A 14,222-nucleotide genomic window follows, 5' to 3' on the forward strand; every position below is an offset into this window, starting at 1 on the left:
GGGGGAGGGGCAGGGGTGCTGGGTGTGCAGAGGGGGAGGGGCATGCTGGTGGGGGGAGGAGGGGCAGGGACACTAGGAGTGCAGATGGGGGGAGGGGAGGGGTAACAGCAGTGTACTGCGGGGCAATCTCCTTACCCAGGACAGTTGCGTGTTTTTCAGGTGCCCAAGGATCTGGAGGTTTTGTTGAGAGCCTCGTTCTTCGGAAGCATCATCATGCTGGTGAGAGCGGTGGCCATGGGGTGGGCGACCCTGGGAGGAGGCCGTTCCCGTGGAGGGGGTGCAGCTCCTTGGGCTGGAGGTCCAGTGTGGGCCCAGGAGGATGGCAATGGGGCTGCTAGTGAGAAGAGCCAGCTGCCTTCAGGGCCCCGGCTCAGTCCTGTGCTGCCTGCCCCCTGCTCCCCTGACCCTGCTCTCTCCCGGCAGAGCCCCGCTGTGGTGGACGCGCCCCTGAAGCTGGTGCTGCAGGTGTCGGCTCCTCCACTCTGGACAATCAAGCCCTTGGGCACCTCCGTCTCGGTCATTGCCGTCCTGAACATCTCCCTGGTGCCCGTCGACCACCCCGCCATCCAGCTCTCCAGCATGACCATGGTGAGCTGCTCCCCGGGCGGGCGGGCGGGCGCAGCAGGGAGCCCAGCCCCACCTGTTGCAGTTCGTGCAGCTGTGCAGAACCTGGTCCCATGAGCCCATGGCCAGCAGCGTGGCATGGGGCAGGGCTGTCTGCTCTGTGGGGTAGGCAGTAATGGGGCTGTGGCCTTGTCTCCCCTCCAGGATGCCAAGCTGAGTGCCAAGATGTCTTTGCGAGGGAAAGCACTGCAGGTGCAGTTGGATCTGCGAAGGTAACTCCCCTGTCCCTGGGAGCCCCTCGCTGGGGCGTCTGGGCAGCGTCCCAAGGCTAGACTGCAGAGCCGTCCCAGGGCTGGACCTCAAAGCTGTGCTCACAGTGCTCTCTCTCTCCCCCGGGCAGGTTCCGGATCTACTCCAAGCAGTCGGCACTGGAGTCCCTGGCGGTGAGTGGGGCAGCACGGCCTGCATGGAGCCCAGGGCATCAAACAGATGGGCCCGATCCAGCAGAACCGGTCTGGGCAGGAGCTGGGATCGGAGCCCCCCCCAGTGCAGCTCCCAGACGGGGAGCCCCTGGCCTTGTGGCACAGCCACAGGGGACCAGCTCTTCTCCCTCCATCCCCAGGGAAAATCCACCAAGGGCTTTGGGGAGAGCAACGGGAGGCCCCTGCGGTGGTGAGGGGAAAGAAGGGGGAGTGGGGTAACATCCAGGTGTGTGTGTGGGGGATGCCTGAAATGGGGCAGCGCGTGGAAAAGATTGGGGGGGGCCTCTCACTTAAAAAAAGAACCCCCAGCCCAAGGCCTGCAGCTGCCCTTGCTTGGCCCTAAACTGCTCTGCCTTGTGCCCTGACCCCAATGCGGGCCTCGGTCCAGCAAACCTATTACCCAGGCCAAGCGCAAAGGGCACAAGAACAGTCCGCCTGGCCCAGTGGCCAGCGCCAGGCGCTTCAAAGGGAATGAGCAGAACAGGCAATTACTGAGTGATCCATCCCGCCTGGCAGTCAGAGGCTTAGGGACACCCAGAGCATGGGGTTGCATCCCTGACAATCTGGGCTAAAAGCCGTTGATGGACCTGTCCTCCAGGAACTTATCCAGTTCTTGTTTGGACCCAGTTATAGTTTTGGCCTTCACAACATCCCCTGGCAACGCATTCCACAGGCTGACTGTGTGATGTTGTACTTCCTTGTGTTTGTTTTAAACCTGCTGCCTAGTAATTTCATCAGGTGACCCCTGGTTCTTGTGTTATGTGAAGGGGTAAACAATGCTTCCTAGTCACTTTCTCCACACCAGTCATGATTTTATACATCTCTATCATATCCCCCGTTAGTCGTCTCTTTTCCAAGCTGAACAGTCCCAATCATAGAATCATAGAATATCAGGGTTGGAAGGGACCTCAGGAGTCATCTAGTCCAACCCCCTGCTCAAAGCAGGACCAATCCCCAACTAAATTATCCCAGCCAGGGCTTTGTCAAGCCTGACCTTAAAAACCTCTAAGGAAGTAGACTCCACCACCTCCCTAGGTAACCCATTCCAGTGCTTCACCACCCTCCTAGTGAAATAGTGTTTCCTAATATCCAACCTAGACCTCCCCCCAGGGCCGGTGCAAGGATATTTTGCGCCCGAGGCGAAATTTCCACCTTGTGCCCCCTCCTTTCCCCCCGGAGCATCGCTTATTATAAACTTTCAAAAATGCGTACTGCATAATGTGGCATTGTTCATTAGAATTAATACAAGGGGGTCAGAGGAGAGCTCGCAGGGTCTCTAAACATTTCCAGGCTCTGAGTACTTCGCCCTCCGGGGGCAAGGAGGGCAGAGCCGGGCTCTCCCAGGGAGCAGGTAAGGATCTCCCTGGGGATCAGGGCCGGCTCCCCGCATTGGCACAGTGCCACCAGGGGGGTTGGCGTTTGGAAGCGGCACCTGTGCCAGCCCTTTCCCCTCCATCACGCTGTGGGGTTTAGTTTCACTTTCCCTTCCCCCCTCTGCTGTGAAAACTGACCATTTATTCCTATCCTTTGTTTCCTATCTTTTAACCAGTTACTGGTCCATGAGAGGACCTTCCCTCTTCTCCCATGACAGCTTACTCTGCTTAAGAGCCTTTGGTGAGGGACCTTGTCAAAGGCTTTCAGAAAGTCCAAGTACATTATATCCACTGGGTCACCCTTGTCCACATTTGTGGACCCCTCAAAGAATTCTAATGGATGGGGGAGGCATGATTTCCCTTTACAAAATCCATGTGCCTCTTCAACATATTGTATTCATTTATGTGTCTGCTAATTCTGTTCTTTACTGTAGTTTCAACCAGTTTGCCCGGTACTGAAATTAGGGTCACTGGCATGTAATTGCCAGAATCACCACTGGAGCTTTTAAAAAAAAATTAGCTATCCACCTATCATCTGGTACAGACATAGGCGCTGACTCCGTGGGTGCTCCGGGGCTGGAGCACCCATGGGGAAAAATTAGTGGGTGCTCTGCACCCACCGGCAGCCAAGCTCCCCTCACCCCACCTCCTCCCCTGAGCCCGCTGCGTCCCCGCTCCTCCGCCTACCTCCCAGCAGTTCCCGCCCGCCCGCCACCAAACAGCTGTTTGGCAGTGTTAGCAGGCTCCGGGAGGGAGGGGGAGGAGTGGGAACATGGTGCGCTCAGGGGAGGAGGCGGGGATTTGGGGAAGGAGTTGGAATATTGGCTGGGAGGGGGCAGAGTTGGGAAAGGGGTTGGAGTGGGGGCAGGGAAGGGGTGGGAAGAGGCAGGGCAGGGCCTCATGGAAGGGGTAGCGTGGAGGCAGGGCCGGGGCAGAGAGCGGGAGTTGAGCACCTACAGGAAAGCGGGGAAGTCAGCGCCTAGGGGTACAGAGGCTGAATTAAGCAACAGGTTGCATAGCAGTCAGTAGTTCTGCAATTTCATATCTGAGTTCCTTCAGAACTCTTGGGTAAATACCAACCAGTCCCAGTGACTGATTACCATTTAATTTAAAAATATGTTCCAAAAGCTCCTGTACTGGCACCTCAGGCTGGGACAGTTCCTCAGCTCTGTCACCTAAAAAGAATATCTCAGGTGTGGGAATCTCCTCACATCTCTGCAGCAAAGACCGATGCAAAGAATTCATTTAGTTTCTCCGCAACAGCCTTGTCTTCAGGCCCTAGATTGCCCAGCGGCCCCACTGGCTGTTTGGCAGCTTCCTGTTTCTGATGTACTGAACTGTCAGCTTTGTGCAGCTTTTGCTAGTTCCTCCTCAAAGTCTTTTTGGCCCTGCCTAATGATACTTTACGCTTGACGTGCCCGAGTTTCTGTTCCTCTCTCTGGTCCTCAGGAGAATTTGACTTCTAATTTTGAAAGGTGCCTTTTTCTCTCTACCCCCTCTTTTCCTCTGGTTAGCCAGGCGGCATTTTTGGTCCTCTTCCTGTTTTTATTTGGGATTTACAGTTCGTTTGAGCCTCTCTCATGGAGTTTCCATGCAGCCTGCAGTCATTTCACACCCAACTGTTACTTTTAATTTCCATGTAACTAGCTGCCGCGTGTTGGTGTAGTTCCCCTTTCTGAAGTTAAATGCTACAGGGATGGGTTTCTTTGATTTCCCCCCCCCCCCCCCCGGCCCCGGATAGTAAATTGAATGACATGATGAGTGCTGTTACTGGGCAACTGTTAGTCACTTCTTGGTCTAGATCTGGGCACTACTGGAATTGCCTCCTCTTGTGACTTCTAGGCCTAGCTGCTAGGCTAGAAATTTGGTCTCTATCCCACCCTGAGGCAAGATGTTCCCCGGGACTGTGGGGAGAGTTGAAATCCCCCCTTATTCTTGGGTTTCCTGTTTTCGTGGCGACTCGGCTTGGGCCAAACCGGCTGGCCCTTCCCAGGGGCCGGGGTGTGCATGCAGGGGGAGCCATGTGGCCCACCACAGCTCTAACGCTTCTTCCTCTCTCCCCCAGCTGTTCCCATTGCAGGCCCCCCTGAAGACACTGCTGCAGCTGATGATCATGCCCATCCTTAATGGTAGGGACTTGTACTGCAGGAGGGGGCTGGGCACCGGCCCCAGGACACTCTCTCAAACGCTCCCTTTTCTTGTCTGCAGAGAGGACAAAGAAGGGCGTCCCGATCCCCCTGCCTGAGGGCATGGACTTCACCAAGGAGGTAGTCACCAGCCACGTGGTACGTGTGCCTCATAGGAGGGGCCCAGCACCTGCCCCAGGGAGGGGGCCCAGTTACCATGCAGAGCTCAGGACCCCACGGTGCTATCCTGAGCTCTCTGCAGCCCCCGAGGCCAGCCCAGTTCAGGCACTGAGGTGGCACACTGCCAGGCCCCTGCGACTCTTTGGCTCAGGGATGGTGGGGGCAGAGGTGAGGCCCTTGCTGGGCTAACGCTCCTTCCCTTCTCACTCCGCAGGGATTCATCACGGTGGGGGCAGATCTCCATTTCTCCAAGGGACTTCGGGAGGTGATTGAGAAATACCAGCCTGCCCGGGCCAGCCGCCTGCCGAGCCAGGAACCAACAGCCCCAGCTGGCTCTGACCCTCCCCTGCCGAGTTCCTTCAACACTACGGAGCCCCAGGCCAGCCTTAGCTAGAAAGCAGGCACCTGGCTCAGCCTGCGCCAGGGCGATGGTAGGAGCCAGCTCCTACAGCCCACCACTGGCCCCTGGCTGGAGCTGCTCTGGGAGGCAGGGCAGCAGTTGCACTGTGACACTAATAAACCGGGTTAGACACTGCCTGGGCAGTCTGGGCATCACTGGCCGAGGGGCCTTTCCCAGCAGCTGTCAGACTGCTCCCCCTGCCCGTACAGCTGATGGGGGGGCCTGGGAACTGGTGCTAGAGCCAGCTGGGGGACACGGTGCACCTGCAAGCCCCAGCAGCTGAAGCAGCCCTTGCAGTAACCAAGCCCCCCCTCCCTGTGATTGGGGACTGGAGACCCAGATTTCCCCAGAGGGCTCTTCTCTCTCCCCACCCCCCAACCTTCCAGCTCAGCTCCATGCTGGCCCCAAGGACCCCCTGGAGCACAGCTGCATTGGCAGGGTAGCTCTCAGAGTCCAGAGGGAGGCGTTCCTTTGAACCCAGGGCCTCTTGCCTGACTCCCCTCAGCCTCTGGAGCTAGCCCCTATTGCCCCCCCATCCCAGCTGTAGGGAAGAGCTATTAGCTCTGGGCAGCTAGCACGAGGAGCCCAGCTGCTCCCTCACCGCACTGGCTGGAATGGCATTGCCCCAGCCCTGCTACAGGCTGCCCCCTTCACGCTGGGGCCCTGAGCCGTTCGGCTGCTGCAGAGACGTGCACTCTACTGCCCAGCAATAGCAGTAGGGCCAGGCCCAGGCCCAGCCAGCCTCCCTGCCCACAGCCCCTCCCGCAAGGGCAAATGTGTGGGAACATGAAGGTCTCCCCCAGCCACAGGGGAGCTGCTTCTCACCTGACCAAGGGAGCTCCTATTCCTTCCACTACTCCTACCCTTAGCGCACAGGGGGCCCTAAACATCCAGGCTCCCAGCCCAGGCACCATGAGCTGGGCAGAAATGAGCAACAGTCACAAGGATCCAGGTTCAGCTGTGACATTTTATTGCAAGGCCCAGGGAGCAGCCCATGCCCCAGGGAGTGAGTGGGGGCAGGGCCAGGAACATCTTCATTTCACACCTCCTTCATCAGGACACATGAGAACTTTCCCAGGGCAGACCTGAGACACAGCACAGGTGGCTGCTGGCTACAGCAAGGCCTGCTGCAGGCACAGGGTGATGCCTAAGCCAGCCCCATGGGACACATGCAGGGAGCCTCGGAGCAAAACAAGGCCATGGGGTGGGTGCTGTTCCACCCCCAAGGTGAGATGGCAGCTCCAGGTCCCAGGGCAGGAGGCAGCAGAGCCCCAGGAGGTAAAGGCCACAGCAGGAGCTCTGGAGGAGTGAAGCCAGCAGCTGCCCAGCCACTCCGCTCTAGCCCCCACCCCCGCAGTGCACTGGTACCAAGCCTGCACTGCCTACAGGCAGGGTCCCCATTAGAGGTGAAGGGCAGCACCTCCCCCCCGAAGCATGGAAACCCAGGTCAGTTGTCCCCTGCTGGAGGAGCTAGGGAGCAGTAGGACACCCACTGGCCTGTGCCAGCACCCAGAGGCTTCGCCTGAGTACTGTGGAAAACCCGTATCTGCTGCAGTTGCTGAGCAGTGAGAGGCCCTGGTCCTGCCAGGCAGTGGCCCGTGGCCTGGGAGGGGGTGGAGAGCTGCCCCAGGCAGTAGTGCAGGCCCTGCTCTGCCAGGCTCTCAGTAGGGCTGCTGTTGAATGAAGCGTTTGAACATGGTGAAGGCGGCTTGCGGTTGGTCTGTGGGCACCATGTGGCCAGCTCCCTGCAAAAGACAGGTGAAGGCACCAGGTCAAGGCCAGCCATGCAGGGCTGGAGGGAGCATCCAAGCAGCCTCAATGGGTGGGCTAGTGATTCTCAACCTCTGCCAGAGCCCAGCCAGGCCCCCCCCAAGAGATCCTGACTCTGCAACTGGCCCAGCCTCCCTCCTGCCTGCAGGGCTGAAGGAGGGTAGGTCCCAGAGACAGAGGCCACAGCTCCCGGGCCTCCCCTCCCAGGCCAGCTCTGTGGGATGGCATGGCCTCAGGTCAAAGCACAGAGGAGCTGCTGAATCCCACCCCGGCATGAGGATGAAGGGGCCCTGCCCCCTCATTGCCAGTCGGGGAATGTGTAGGGCTGCTCAGCTCCCGGCTGCTGCTATGAACACATTGCCTGCAGCCCAGGGTCCCACCCTGCCATGCCAGGGGCTAGTTACCTTGATGGTGAGGAAGGCGATGTTGGTGAATTCCTTCACAAAGCCCCCAATCTGGTCTTCAGTCCCATCGTTGTACAGCCAGGGCCTGCGAGCCACTTGCACCTGGAACCAGAGCCCAACACCCTTAGAGCCGGCCCCTCACTCTCCCCAGGTGTCACTGGACCACAGTTCTGGGCAGGGCAGACCATTCCCTGGACCCTCCTCCCACCAGTACTGGCTCTTTGGCTATGTCTTTACCCTGACGCCTGTCACTGCAGCAGCCCCAGGGGGCTGCGCCCCATCAGCATCTCACTGCCCAGCAAGTCCCCCTCCCCTGCCTACCTTCTGGTCCAGGGAGTCCACGAACCACTCATCCCCCAGGAAGTTGCAGGCCATGTCAATGTCACCATTGTACACCAGGATCCGGTATTTCTGCCAAGAGCACAAAGGCGTCACCTGGGCTGGAGGGGCAGCAGCTCCACGCCTCACCTCGGGATCTGCTCAGAGCAGCTGACAGCCAAGGGCAGGGAGGGCTCAGCAGCTGACGGGTCAGGTGAGGCTCGTGGGGTGCCCCGCCTCAGGTATCACTTCTCCCAAAGGGGCCAGGCTAGGGTTTGGGATCCCCCAAACTCACCATGGTGCCAAGCAGCTTCAGGTACTGGTCGTTCACAGTCATGTACTGCCGCTTGTAGCTGTGGTTCACCTCCGAACTGTGAAGGAACAGGCAGAGTTACACTGGCAGAGACCCACCCAGTCCTGGCCAGGAGGCCGTGTCCTCTCCAGGCCAGAAACCTCCCCACCTGCATATACGCCACGCAGGCGCCTCTGGAGAGATGTGCAGCGCCTGCCTCACTTCGGGGGTGTTCAGGTAGGTGGTGGAGGCTGTGGAGTTGGTGCAGGGGGGTTCCAGGCGAACCCCTTTCTTGGCTGCTGGCATCCGGAGCAGATTCTGGGAGAGGAAGAGTTATGAGAAGAGGAGAGAAAAGCTGCGGCCGTGGGGCAGAGACCCGATTCCCTCAAGCCCCCTGCCCAATGCAGCAGGGAGAGTAAACCGCCTCTGCCCAGGCCCACCATGGGCAGCACTGCAGGCTGGCCAGAGCCAGTGCCAGCCCCAGAGCTTGAGACACTGCCTGCCCCTGCAGTCATAGCAGGTCAGCACAGCAGGACAGGGGCAGGCAGGTGCCCGTTCCCCACCCCCCAGGGAACAGGAGCCCTGACTCTTACCTGCCTCCAGGAGTATTTCAGGGGCTGCTGGATGAAGGAGATGCCCAGGTCATGGCTGATGAGCTGGTCCTGATCATACCTGCAGCCAGGACGAGAGCAGCCTAAGAACAAGCGGCTCCACCCCCCCCCTCACTTGCTCAGGTTCCCCTTTCTAGGGCAGAGTATTAGACTCAGCCATTGGCCTCGGCATCCTGCTGAGGAAGGACAGAGCCCCAGACAGCAGCCGGGAAACCCCAACCCAAAGCCCCTTCCTGGAGGGATCCTCTCCAGGGCCCCTGCCGAGACAGCCAGCAAGGATCTATCTGCAACAGGCTGGCTGCACTCCCACCTGCTACTGGGCCACAGGACTTTGGAGCGGTGCCCATCTCTCCAGACTCAAGTCAGCCACCTGGAGGGGCTGTAGCCAGCTGTTCCTACCTGTAGCTTCCAGGGACACCACCAGCACATGGGGCATAGAGATTGTAGATGTTCAGGCCCGACTCCTCCACGATCTGGATCATCTCTTGCATCTGGAACAAGCCATGGGGGTTGGAATCCAGCAGGCATTACAGCAAGTCATGGCTCAGGTGCTACCATGGTCTGCAGGGCATTGACTGATTCGAGGAGCTGCCATGGGCCCCATCTGCTCAGCCACCTGCCCCTTTAAACCCTGCCCTTGGATCCAATCCCTCATGGAACCACACCTGTTCAAACAGCCAGGGAAAGGACCTTGCTGCTGGTGCAGAACCCAACAAGGGTTCAGGGATCAGCCAGACTCTGCTCTGCCCTAGGGAATGGTAGCACTGCTACAACAGGCTAGGTGGTACTCCGGGGCCTCCCCAGCACTCCCTGGCCCATACTCACCCTGAGTGTGCAGTTCAGGTTGGAGTTTTTATGGAAGTTGCATTTTCCCTGGGAGCAGCAGAAGCGCTGCAGATCTGTCCACAGCCTGGAGCAAGAGACTCTTGTGAGTGCAGGAAACAGCAATGCAATAGGCCAGGACATGAAGCCACCAACCCGTAGGAAACTCCAGTGACTACCAAGTGCTGCAGCACTTCTCTGCTACACAGGCTCCATGGGCACATCACCCCTGTCCTCTACTCCCACAGGACAGCAAGGAGAGTCCTTATCTTCAAGGCACTCACTGGCCTGCATGCAGAACACCTACGAACCTAAGGCTCTGGGCTGACAATCATGAAGGATAACTCCACTCCTCAGGCACAATTGAGCTGTCCCAATCAGGGAAAAGCAGGTGACAGAGCTGCCTCAGGAGTGGCTCTAGACTGTGGGACAAGGGACCACCCAAACCTCCACACCTCCTGCGCCAAGTGCCAGGCATGCTGCTCCAACCAGCCTTCTCCAGTATAACAGAGCAGCGCCAGCACAGAAATCAAATCACCCCTCCACTGCACACAACCCTCCCCCTGAGGAGTGGAAGAACAAGCCCCACGTGACAGATGTCAGTCACATCACTTACTGTGTGCCCAGACAGTGCTCAGACGCTGCAGAGAGGAGCATGGGAGGAGACCTCAAGTAGAACAGAATGGAATTCCCACTCCCAGCCAGCAAGCACAGTCCTGAGGGGCGTGGGCCAGTCCTCCAAACCCTTTCACAGCAGATCCCTTTCCCTGGAAAGGCTGCAGCCCCCCAGCAACAGTGAGGAACTGGCCCGCTGGTGCCCCAGCAGTGCTGGAGTAGCCAGGCTTCAAGGGCAGCACCCTGGTCAGGGAGGCTGGGCCAGAGCAGAGAATGGCCACCAACTCCCCCATCTGCATTCCGATCCCGAGTCCCAGTCCACAATCCTGCATGCTAGAGGCCAGTGCCCTCTAGCTGCGACTCAATAGCCCACAGCCCTAGTACCTGCACATTCTTACCCGGTTCCCAGGAGGCCATGGTAATAGGCAAAGTAAACCAGGGAGTTGTCATTGATCTCATAGGAGGAGAGACCATTTCCCACAGCGAGTCCCTAGAAGACAGGGCGCAGCAGTCAGAACTTGCGGTGCATTCCCACACCAGGCAGAGCAGGGACCAAGGCACCTGCTGAGCAGGAAGCAGTTGCTCTGGGCGGGGAAGGGGGGCAAGCTGGCCTGGACAATGGGGTCTCCACAAACCCCACACTGGAGATGGATAGCCCGGAGCACAGTTTAACACCACCCAGCATGGACGTAGTATGATGCAAAGCCATATGGAGAGAGCTGTCCCCTTGGCACACTCTTCCCTCTGCCGGAAGGCATCTCCACTGAGGCCACCTGGTGTCCTGTCCACCCCACCCCCATCAGCTCAAGGACTAGCCCATGTTACAATGTGCAGCAGCAGGAAGAAACTGTGGGGCTAGTAGGATTCACATGGCTGCCCCCTCTCCTCACCATACGCTCCAGGGAAGGGGTCAGAGCCTGCATGTCCCTTACCTTCAAGTTGATGCTGGAGTCCTGCATCACCCACTCAGCCAGCGTGGGTATGTAAATGCCAGCGTAGCTCTCCCCAGTGAGAAAGAACTTGTTCTTGCTGTACTCCGGGAAGAGGCGGAAGAACTCCTTCAGCGCCAGATAATTATCGCGGGCCACCTGCAATCAGAGAGGAGGCTGAGGCAGGCTGTGCTGCAGGCACCCCAGCTCTGGAACCAACTCCTTGCTGCTGGAGATGGGCAGTAAGGGAGGGGACAGGTGTCACTGCCAGCAGCCCCAGAACCTCACTCACCTGGGTGTCATTAGTGGCATAGTCTTTGTCATCAGAGTAGGAGAAGCCAACACCTGCTGGGGACTCCAGGTACAGCATGTTGGCAATCTGCAGAGACAGCCACAGATCACTCAGGGAGAACAGGTAACAGCCCAGACCCTCCACTCTGAGGCCCTGAAGGTGCCAGATCATGGTACTAGCTCGATCTCCAATCAGGACAAGGCAGCGTCTAACTGTAGCACCTGCTAACATGGTCAGGTTAAAACCTCCGTCTCACTCGTTTCTGGTGTTGGCTAGAAGACACTGGCTAACTCTCTAGCACCACAGCTTTACGTCCTAGTCTAGACAAAGCCTAGGAGGCAAGATGGAGGTAAATAAGGGAGAAGCCTGCCAGAGGCTCCATTTCTATGGGAAAAATGAAGGCAGGGCTCAGTGCCCCCTCCTCCCCCCCGCCCCCCCAAATGCATATAAGGCCCAGCACCCTCCTTGGCCTACACCCCAGCACAGCTGTTGCCAGGTGCACAGGACAGGCCGTTCCAATGGCAAGGGGGGGGGGGGGAAGAGAGGAGAAGAGAACACTGTCCCTTTCAGGAAGTGGAGTCCATACCTTATTCCAGGAATAGTCATTGTACTGCAGGGTGGTCCCATCCGGCTGGATCTAATAAAGGAGACGCCTCAGTTACCGTAACAGAAGAGCCAATGCAGGAGATGCACCGTCAGGCTGGCCAGCCTGTCCCCCTTGGAGGAAGCAGGGGAACCATCCCTGAACCCAGTGCCTAAGTGGCTTGAACCAGCAAGGTTCAGGAGACCGTGAGGCTCCCCCTCCCTGCAGTTACAGCCCAGTCACCGCTGCCAACCCTTGGAGGGACATTGTTCCCAGCAAACGAGGGCAAGGGCAAGGGCATGGGTGGGGGGGACTTAGGGTGGCTCAGGCCAAGGAGAGGGATGGTGGTGACTTACCGTGAAGGGGCCATGCTCGGTCAATAAGCCAGACATGGAGCTGCAGCCAGGTCCCCCGTTCAGCCACAGCACCAGAGGGCTGCTCTCAGGGTTGTTCTGAGCCTCTGTAAACCTGGAGACCCAGTGATACTCAGACCTCAGTGGTTCAGAGTCAAATTAGTGATCAACATTACCCAAAAGAGTCAAGGATGTGGGAATTCGTTGCTTCGTTTACTATAGCACTATTGATTCATATTGAAACAGTAGGACATGGAAGTATTTCATGTAACATAAGAACGGCCGTACTGGGTCAGACCAATGGTCCATCTAGCCCAGTATCCTGTCTACCGACAATGGCCAACGCCAGGTGCCCCAGAGGGAGTGGACCTAACAGGTAATGATCAAGTGATCTCTCGCCTGCCATCCATGTCCACCCTCTGACAAACGGAGTCTAGGGACACCATTCTTTACCCATCCTGGCTAATAGCCATTAATGGACTTAACCACCATGAATTTATCCAGTTCTCTTTTAAACGGTGTTATAGTCCTAGCCTTCACAACCTCCTCAGGCAAGGAGTTCCACAGGTTGACTGTGCGCCGTGTGAAGAAGAACTTCCTTGTATTTGTTTTAAACCTGCTGCCTATTAATTTCATTTGGTGACCCCTAGTTCTTGTATTATGGGAATAAGTAAATAACTTTTCCTTATCCACTTTCTCCACATCACTCATGATTTTATAGACCTCTATCATATCCCCCCTTAGTCTCCTCTTTTCCAAGAGGAAGAGTCCTAGCCTCTTTAATCTCTCCTCATATGGGACCCATTCCAAACCCCTAATCATTTTAGTTGCCCTTTTCTGAACCTTTTCTGTATAGATCTTATTCTCACAGCAAAATGACTGACCACATATTTTATCAACTACAACTGGCTAACAGCCACAGGCAGCAGGTATCACAGGCCAGGTCCTGCCCAAACTCCACCCCAAGGCTCCCTCCTACTTCCTGCTCTTGCCCCCCATGGCCCAGCACTCAGGGCGGTTTCCCCCTCCCCAGCAGCCAGGGTGGGGGACTCTGGGCTCTAGCAGGAGATGGGGAGGGGGAAGAAGGACTAGCCTCCCCCAACGGGTAGCGCCACCCATGTTAACATAGTAAACGCAGCCTGGCTGGTTAATAGTGTTTTAGGATCAGCGGCTGGAAAGAGCCGCCCCCAGTGGAGTATCGCTGCTATGCCCAGAGGACCCCATGAGCCCAGCCCCAGCCCACGCACCCCTGTGATCAGCGGGGCCCCACGCGGGGCGGCGGCCCCTCGCCCCGCACCTACCAGTAGTGCAGGCGCTTGTGCGGGTCGATGCGGAGGTAGCCCGAGTAGTGCCGGAAGGAGGGCTGCTTGGCCAGCCCCGGCAGGTAGGTCACCTCGTCGGCGGAGGGCGCAGCCCCGACGCGGGGGGCCGCCAGCAGCAGCGCACAGAGCAGGACAGGCCCCATCTGCGGCCGGAGAGACGAGAGTCAGCCCGGCGGGGGGAGCCCCGGCCCGGCCCGGCCCGGCCCACGACCCCACAGCGCGGCCCAGGACCCGCTCGCACCGGCTCGGCCCAGGACCCCCCAAGCCCGGGCGCCAGCGGCCCGAGCTCCCCCGGCCCAGGACCCGCTCGCACCGGCCCGGCCCAGGACCCCCCAAGCCCGGGCGCCCGCCCCTCGAGCTCCCCCAGCCCGGCCCAGCCCAGGACCCGCTCCCCCCGGCCCGGCCCGGCCAGCAGCGGCCCGAACTCCCCCGGCCCGGCCCAGCCCAGGACCCCCCCGCCCGGCCCCCTCCGGCCCCCACCCCCCCAGCCCAGGACCCCCAGGCCGCGGCCCGAGCGCCCCCGGCCCCGCCCGGCTCTCACCTCCCGGCAGCAGGTTCCCCTTGAGTAGGGAACAAGGCACGTGACTCCCGTTCATATGAACCAAGGCGGTCACGTGACGCTGGGCGCAGCTGATCGCAGAGGGGCGGGGCGAATCCCGAATAGAGCCAATCAGAGCCCAGCGGCTCCCAGTCTCCGCCCTCAATTCCGGCTTCTGCCCGGCGCGCGGGGCCCTGCGGGAGCAGCGCCGCCTGGCGGAGGAGTCAGGCGCTGGCCGGGGTAGCCAC

General features: G+C 58.9%; 2 protein-coding genes across 2 annotated transcripts in view; one reads left to right on the forward strand and one right to left on the reverse strand.

Moving 5' to 3' along the window:
• Positions 1-5,260, forward strand: part of PLTP (phospholipid transfer protein) — a 10,526-nt gene extending 5,266 nt beyond the window's left edge. The window contains exons 2-8 of the mRNA XM_026652739.1: positions 160-219; positions 424-588; positions 769-836; positions 965-1,007; positions 4,485-4,548; positions 4,628-4,704; positions 4,940-5,260. Of these exons, the coding sequence (XP_026508524.1) occupies positions 160-219; positions 424-588; positions 769-836; positions 965-1,007; positions 4,485-4,548; positions 4,628-4,704; positions 4,940-5,119 (657 nt within the window). The 3' untranslated portion in view covers positions 5,120-5,260. The remainder of the gene's footprint in view (positions 1-159; positions 220-423; positions 589-768; positions 837-964; positions 1,008-4,484; positions 4,549-4,627; positions 4,705-4,939) is intronic.
• Positions 5,261-6,078: 818 nt separating this feature from the next.
• Positions 6,079-14,067, reverse strand: CTSA (cathepsin A). The gene is made up of 15 exons (XM_026652695.2): positions 13,978-14,067; positions 13,416-13,579; positions 12,118-12,229; positions 11,765-11,815; positions 11,179-11,265; positions 10,890-11,045; positions 10,356-10,447; positions 9,346-9,430; positions 8,920-9,011; positions 8,503-8,581; positions 8,079-8,227; positions 7,913-7,988; positions 7,621-7,710; positions 7,300-7,401; positions 6,079-6,870 (listed from the first exon to the last, which is right to left on the reverse strand). The coding sequence occupies exons 2-15, from the start codon at positions 13,577-13,579 to the stop codon at positions 6,787-6,789; spliced, it is 1,419 nt and encodes a 472-aa protein (XP_026508480.1). The 5' UTR covers positions 13,978-14,067; the 3' UTR covers positions 6,079-6,786.
• Positions 14,068-14,222: the final 155 nt, after the last annotated feature.

Source organism: Terrapene carolina, unplaced genomic scaffold (genome assembly GCF_002925995.2).
Source record: "Terrapene carolina triunguis isolate 2854851 unplaced genomic scaffold, T_m_triunguis-2.0 Scaffold130, whole genome shotgun sequence".
In the NCBI taxonomy this organism is placed as follows: Eukaryota; Metazoa; Chordata; order Testudines; family Emydidae; genus Terrapene; species Terrapene triunguis.

What these genes read in the sequence shown, in the direction of transcription:
- CTSA (XM_026652695.2), bottom strand. Translation starts at nt 13,579, where the DNA reads ATGGGGCCTGTCCTGCTCTGTGCGCTGCTGCTGGCGGCCCCCCGCGTC. An exon ending in CCGAGCATGGCCCCTTCACG is followed by an intron (nt 11,816 to 12,117) that starts GTAAGTCACCAC and finishes CTCCTTTATTAG; the next exon opens with ATCCAGCCGGATGGGACCAC. An exon ending in TGAAGCTGCTTGGCACCATG is followed by an intron (nt 7,711 to 7,912) that starts GTGAGTTTGGGG and finishes TGCTCTTGGCAG; the next exon opens with AAATACCGGATCCTGGTGTA.